The sequence below is a fragment of the Carya illinoinensis genome, chromosome 14, assembly GCF_018687715.1.
Source record: "Carya illinoinensis cultivar Pawnee chromosome 14, C.illinoinensisPawnee_v1, whole genome shotgun sequence".
Taxonomy (NCBI): Eukaryota; Viridiplantae; Streptophyta; class Magnoliopsida; order Fagales; family Juglandaceae; genus Carya; species Carya illinoinensis.
The window spans coordinates 28739443-28746937 of NC_056765.1; the positions used below are offsets into that span (position 1 = coordinate 28739443).

General features: G+C 36.0%; 1 protein-coding gene across 1 annotated transcript; it reads left to right on the plus strand.

The window, feature by feature from the left end:
• Nucleotides 1-2285: 2285 nt before the first annotated feature.
• LOC122295102 lies at nt 2286-4032 on the plus strand. Its single transcript, XM_043104150.1, has 3 exons — nt 2286-3001; nt 3273-3436; nt 3517-4032. The coding sequence occupies exons 1-3, from the start codon at nt 2881-2883 to the stop codon at nt 3808-3810; spliced, it is 579 nt and encodes a 192-aa protein (XP_042960084.1). The 5' UTR covers nt 2286-2880; the 3' UTR covers nt 3811-4032.
• The last annotated feature ends 3463 nt before the right edge of the window (nt 4033-7495 follow it).

Genomic DNA, 7495 nt, shown 5'->3' on the forward strand with positions numbered 1-7495 from the left:
GCAAATCCCAGTATTTTTAACTAACTAGCTGCATATTTTAGATCGATGATGCTTGAAGCTTATACTCTTGTTCAGAAAATATTAAGCCACTTACAAAAGAAGGAAACACGCCATCCTCAATCAAAGATTAATATATCTAAGAGAAATAATATTTGCAGCTTTTGGATGTGCAGATTCCATGCACTCCCTTTGAATAAAGTGGATAAATCTATAACTCACATGAAAAAAAATTATTGTTGTAATAATGAATCTCACTTTTTTTTTTAAATCAGTGCACGAGACTTGCACATTCTAGAACTGTATATGGTATTATTCTATATCCAAATATGCAATATGAGAATAAATCAAGAAGAGAACCCATATGGAGTCTATTAGAGTAATTACTATTTCTTTTCCAATATGATTATCAAACTATCAAAGTGATCACTTTATTACTCTCAAATTACCACTCATATTGTGAATTTACCCATCATTTGGAATCCAACCATTAAAATTGTTTCCTATTGCCTATTTTTCATCTAATAACGGTACTATTAAACTTGTGTATCAAATTGGAAGAAAACGAAATCTTTGATAGTTTGATCATAATACAGAAAGAACGATAGTTTAAGAAAGTAAAGGGTGATTTTTTCAAACATATAAGATGCATTCCCAATAACTTGCCTCTCACGCTATGGCCTCCATTTCCACAGCGTAAAGGACCCACCACTGCAGTACTTTAGGAAAACTTCTTTGTAACAAAAAGTCTACTTGCAACTGCTCGCGTAACCCCCGTGTCCTACGTGGCAAATAAATGAAAACGGCGTCGTTTTCATTTTGAGAGAAAAACAACCCCCAAGCCCAACCCCGTACTCGATTTGAATTCATTCATTTCATTTTCCCTTTTCGTTTCACTTTCTCCCTCTCTCGAAGACCCTCCTCACCGCGACCCTCCATTTCCATCGTCGTCCAGATCCTGCCTTCCATCCAAACCGAGACCTATTGTTCTATCGTTTTGTTTGTTCTTTGATCGGTATGTTTGTTCTCTGTCTTCATCCTCTCCGAAGACCCAACAACTGGTTCACTTTTCATTTCACTTTCTCCCTCTCCCGAAGACCCTCCTCACCGCGACCCTCCACTTCCACCGTCGTCCAGATCCTGCCTTCCATCCAAACCGAGACCTATTGTTCGTTCGGTTTGTTTGTTCTTTGATCGGTATGTCTGTTCTCTGTCTTCATCCTCTCCGAGGACCCAACAACAGGTAAACTTGCAACCGATCGTACCGAATACCGACGAAACACAGATCCCCGGCGACCTCCACCAGATCTGGAATGTGAAGACCACATAGCACCGAAACCCTAACCCTAACCCTAAACCTAACCCTAACCCTAACCCTAAACCTAACCCTAACCCTAACCCTAAATCAGGTTATTTTTCCCCCTTTTAATGTGTTTTGGTGTACCGATTTCTGATTAGGCTTTTTTGTTATATATTTATGCTCTGATAAATAGGCTGATTGTCTAATTTTTTTTTGAAATCATGTTATTTTTCCCCCTTTTAATGTGTTTTGGTGTATCAATTTCTGATTGGGCTTTTTTGTGATATATTTATGACAATGATAAATAGGCTGATTGTTTATTTATTTTTTGATATGTATGTGAGCTCTGATTAAGAAGCTGATTGTTTATATTTTTATTGGTAAGTTCTTGAGCTCTGATTAAGTCCATGATTGTTTATTTTATTTTGTTATGTATTTAGAATCTGATAAAGAAGCTGGTTGTTTATATTTTTAAGTGGTAATAATTGGGTACTTATTAAGTCCATGATTCTTTATTTTATTTTGTTATGTATTTAAGCTCTGATTAAGTCCATGATTGTTTATTTTATTTTGTTATGTATTTAGAATCTGATAAAGAAGCTGGTTGTTTATATTTTGGATCTGGTAATAATTGGGTACTTATTAAGTCCATGATTCTTTATTTTATTTTGTTATGTATTTAAGCTCTGATTAAGTCCATGATTGTTTATTTTATTTTGTTATGTATTTAGAATCTGATAAAGAAGCTGGTTGTTTATATTTTTAAGTGGTAATAATTGGGTACTTATTAAGTCCATGATTCTTTATTTTATTTTGTTATGTATTTAGAATCTGATATCATTAGCTGGTTTTTTATATTTTTATTGTTATGCTTTTGAGCTTTGATTAAGTCCATGATTCTTTATTTTATTTTGTTATGTATTTAGAATTTGATATCATTAGCTGGTTGTTTATATTTTTATTGTTATGCTTTTGAGCATAACATTTAGTCCATGATTCTTTATTTTATTTTGTTATGTATTTAGAATCTGATATCATTAAGTCCATGATTGTTTGTTTTTTTTTCTGTTATGTATTTGAGATCTGATTAAGAAGCTCTGATTACCATTATGATTCTTTATATTTTTCTTCCTATATTAGTTTGAGCTCTGATTAAGAACCTAACATATCGTTTATATTTTTCTTCCTATATTTTTGAGCTTTGATACTCTGGTGTACATTGTGAATCATCATAAAGAAAAATTACAGTCCAAATCAGAGGTGAAAATCACTCTGAATCCCCCTATTTGACCTGATGTTTTTTGTTTTCTGAATTTCTATTTGATGAGCCGTAAAGTCTGAGGTATGTGTATTGGCTGATTGTTTTACACTCGTTTGTTTCTTTAATGTACATTGGTGCAATTGGATTGAGGATGACTACCATTGGTGCAATTGGACCTTGGAGCAAGGGGAATATCAACTAACTCCTTCTAATGTTGGTAAAAAAGTTATACATCAAGGCGTTATTTCTTTGTAAAGTATTTAGATGTGTCGCACACAGATCAGTTATTATGATTATTGACTAATTACGTTAAGTGGAACTCATGTTTTTCAAAGTTGATTGGATAATTGGGTACTTAATTGTTCTAATAATCATTGCAGGTTTATACATATTAGTGCAAGGAACATATTCTCATTTGCACACCTTGCTGTCATCTTCCCCAAGTATATTATTTAGCATATTCTTTACCGTTTCAATATTAATTCTTCTCTTTTTTGGTTTATAAGTAAAGCTTTAATGGTATGCCACTTGTGATGTTGTGATCTTCCTATATGTGAAACATAATTCTCGTTTACTTTGTTGGGACTGCTACATTTAGCTGTTACTGAATTGTTGGAATTGATATGATTTTCTTCACACATTGGATATTATGGACTGAATTTCTTGGTACTGCCTCTCTTCTATTTGAGCTGATGTTATTTTGGTTCATGGTAGAAATGTCATCATCATCATCATCAACATCAATGTCTTCCTCTTTTGCTAAACATACCTCAAGTCAAGCTCTGTGCTTCTGTGAGGTCAAACCCACATTGAAGTACTCAACTACGGCAAAAAATCCTGGACGAGCCTTCTTAGGGTGTCCAAACTATAACACAGAGGTAATGGATAGCTCATTCTTGTACGTACATTAAGGTTTTCTTATCTGCATTCATTAATATTCTTGGCCTTGTATGCTCAGGGATTACCATTCTGCAAGTATTTCAAATGGGCAGATAGTAATCAAGTAATTGAGCTCCAAATCCGAGAAAGAATTGATGAGCTGCTACGGAAGGAGAAAGATCTCGAGAAGATAGTCGAGCTGCTAGAAAAGAGGGAAATTGACCTTCGCAAGATAGTGGATCAGCTCGAGATGGAGTTGGTGCGTCATGCACAACGTTCTCAAAGGAAGTGTTTAGTGTCACGGTTCTTGGGGATGTATTGGGCTGCTGCATTAGTACTCTGTTTTCTTTTTGGACGTTGGCTTCTGTTTTGAGCCTTCCTGTTAACTTTAAGTATTTTGAGTGAATGGGATTACCCGTTGTTGGCTTATGCAATATTTTGGAAGTCAGAATGTTTGTAGGCTTTTGTACTCTAGACTTGGAATTGGGATTAGAGTAACCCACATTGTAATTACACATTGAAGTTGTTTGGTGAAGTTGGAACTCATGTTTGTAATTGGTCTTGTAATGTTAAGATCCCTTCTCAGCTCTGTAAATATTCTCTAATTGGTAGCTGGGCACATAAGAACTTCTCTAGATTTTATAACAGGACTAGTAGAACATGTATTTTTCATGCAAGTTTGTTCTCTAGCCTGTCCTGTGAATCCACCTGCCAAATGATGCTATAAGTGCAACAAAAACAAACTTACCCAAATTCAAAACTCTTCCCGTATCCGTGTTGTTCTCTTCTGCCATTAAACCAATCATGCTCTCGACCTGCATGCAACTTATTGCCAGCGCATAGACCCAGGATTAAAGTAGTTGAATTACCTCCAATTGAACGTAGTTCATCAATTGGACTACGATTTATGTTTACACAACAATAACTCTTATTTGAACACAGCTGGGCAGTGCCCAGACATCATTCCATACAAGCTTGAATATGGAAACCATCTTCCTCATTACACTTCTAATGTCATTACAAGACCAATTAAATATCATTCCAATAGCATTAAATCTACCCAAAATACCATGACACGCATAAATCTGGAATCTTTACACTTTCTTTACAATTTATCAACATAACCACCAAAATCTGAAAATTCTATGCCATAATAAATTGCAGTAGACTTCCATCCAAAGTCCTATACATACCCATAAAATCTATAAATAGATACATATTAAAAAAGTCATCAACTTCCCTTCTCCCACTTTTACGTGACTTCTGAAATAGCTCTACCTCAAAACTGCTCCCAACATACTACCAACTATGCAGCAGGTTCCATTGGTCCTATGAATTCAATGCCAATGAGATTGTCGTTAGAAAGTTCCTGCATATTAATCATAAATTTCTACCAAACCATACACACCAAACTAGCCGACTTTCTTTACAATTGTAATTGACACAAATGTTGAAGTAAAAGTAGATGAAGAAGATGAATACTTCGCAATATGGAAAAATTACACACTAGTTGTCATTGCTGTGGTTGTGATCCATCAAACTCAACGTGCAGCGGTTGTGATCCGTCCAACCCAAATTCCATATGTAATTAATAACAACTAGTGTATTAGCAACTAGTGTAGACGACAAATGTCATTAAAATAGCATTAAACTACGGGGATCCACTTACACTTTGTTGAGTTTGAATCACTGGATCTGTTGATTGGGTTTCCCTAATGTCATATGCTAGCGACCTGTCTGGAATAGCCTGATGTGGCAAAATTTCGTAAAAAGTACAGCAATAGACTTAAAAATAGTACAATAAAATAAATAACAAACTTATTTATTTTACCTGCACGTGTCCAATATTGGAGACGTCCAAATCGGAGGGGCCAAATAAGCTCCTGCAAGTGTCCACACCATGGGTATCGTCTCCATCCCGCTAATAAAATATGGAAGTAATTAATAACAAATCTGGATGCGGGATTAAATGCAAGAATGTAATTTTACTTCAATGCACCTGTTTGCGTTTTCCCTTTCCCTGCGCTTTCTTCGTTTTCTCTTTAACTTTTCTCAGCTCTTTCTCCATCCTAGATGCTCTCCTTATAGATGGGGGCCTGCCTTTCCCTCGAACTATCTTTGGACTGAGTACTTGAGTTGAACTTCCAGTGGTAGCTGCACTTTCCTTTGTCATGCCACCAACATTTAAACAATTTTCAGCCAGCGATGGGGGTTCTTGGGTCTCAAAGTACAGGTCAATCATTGCATGCAACTTAGTTGTTGCATCCTCAGTATGCTTTTTCGAACCCGCAGCACAAGTAATCATTTTATAACAAATATTCAACAGACTTGAATATCTATTAGCATCTTCCCGCACCTCGCCTGCGTCATAGCTGCTGTTAATTAACGTGTATCTTCTTTTAATGTCATTCCTCCATCGATCCAAAATGTACTGTTGTGGCATTGTCTTAATCCCGTTACATTTGAACACAGCGAAGATGTGCCGGCACACTATCCCCCTCATTTCAAATAAACCACAAGAACATTTCGCGACACCATCTTCCTCATTAAAATCTACTAAGCGTGTCACTTGCTTCGTAAAATCTTCAACACGAACTTCATCCTCTACCAAATAGGTCTTCACAGTACCCTCTCTTCTATGTAAAACTGGGTCCAAGTAGATAATGCCGGTAAGCTGGATCTGAACTTCCCTGAATTTAACATTTGTATACAAATCTTGATATCTCTTTTCAATAGGCGATCTAGAGATGCAAGGAATTGTGAGATTAAATGAGTGGAAGTCAGCGACATTTTCGTTCTCAATTTTCTTTTTCAGGGCATTATCGTACTGATCTAACAGTCTCATCCTCTCCCCTCTCACTTCTTTTAGTCATCACCCCAAACCCGCTTTTCTTACCATATTCTTTATAATAACTGATTAAATCTTCTAGGGAATTAAACTCCATCCCCGACATTGGCTCATCAATGTCATCCATTTGTGTCTTCTTAGATGTTCCTGCACTGCCAGACTCGGTTTCTTGTTCATCTGGAATATCAAAATTAACTTCTTCGACTCTAGAAGATGTACATGGCGAATCAGTCTCCTCCCCAACTACATATCTATTATCCTCTGTACCCTGCAATCTGCTTGTAGCGGAGCTTGTATTGATGTCCGACAACTGCCCTTCCATGCCATGTTGAATTGGATAACTAGCATTCTGGCAAAAAGGAAAAACAAACACAATTAAACTCTTGACACAAACCAACTTAGTAAAATATAACAGAAAACATGACACCACCACCTGTAGGTTGCTTGGATATTGGTTGGCATCGAGAAAGGCCGGTGACCACACAGGCACTGGTCCATAGTAATCATGAATTGATATGTTTGGAGAAGTTGATGGTATGTCCTAAAATGAAATACTTTCAAATAGTTGATGTATTTTGAAAATAAAAGTCAACTAATATCTACTCTACCATGGATTGATATATTAAATGAAATTACATACCGCGGATTCAGGATTTGAGCTAGAGGGTCTTAGCGTGCTAGGATGTTCTTTTCCTTTTTCCATGCTGAGTGGAAGATAATGCAGCTTCTCAATAGCAATGGATTGTATAACATAACATCCAACCACATTAAAATCTACAAACTAGTATGTCAGACATTTTGGACCACCAATCACCAATCCATTAGCACCAACTTCTAGGGGTATAGAATTTGGTTATTTACCACAAAAAAATAAAAGACATGCTCGATACTTGGGATTCAATCCCAACCCAGGTATAAGTTTAATTAAACCCCATAAATGGGAACAAACTGTCAGAATACTAAATTGCCTATATTTCTTTCCTTAGGATCGAAAATATTCGGTTGGATGATCATAAAAGCATTGAAGAAATGAGTGATACCGTGGGGTCGTGATTTTCAATTAAGATCCATGTGCATTTTCATTTTATTACTTATCACCAACTGTATAACTCACAACATAAAAGATATCGATAGCATACTCATCAGAAGACCCAAAATCAGAAACAATTTAAACAAACACATTACATAAGTCTCAAAGAGTAAAACTGAC

What these genes read in the sequence shown, in the direction of transcription:
- LOC122295102 (XM_043104150.1), top strand. Translation starts at nt 2,881, where the DNA reads ATGTTTTTCAAAGTTGATTGGATAATTGGGTACTTAATTGTTCTAATA. An exon ending in CTTGCTGTCATCTTCCCCAA is followed by an intron (nt 3,002 to 3,272) that starts GTATATTATTTA and finishes GGTTCATGGTAG; the next exon opens with AAATGTCATCATCATCATCA. An exon ending in GTCCAAACTATAACACAGAG is followed by an intron (nt 3,437 to 3,516) that starts GTAATGGATAGC and finishes TTGTATGCTCAG; the next exon opens with GGATTACCATTCTGCAAGTA.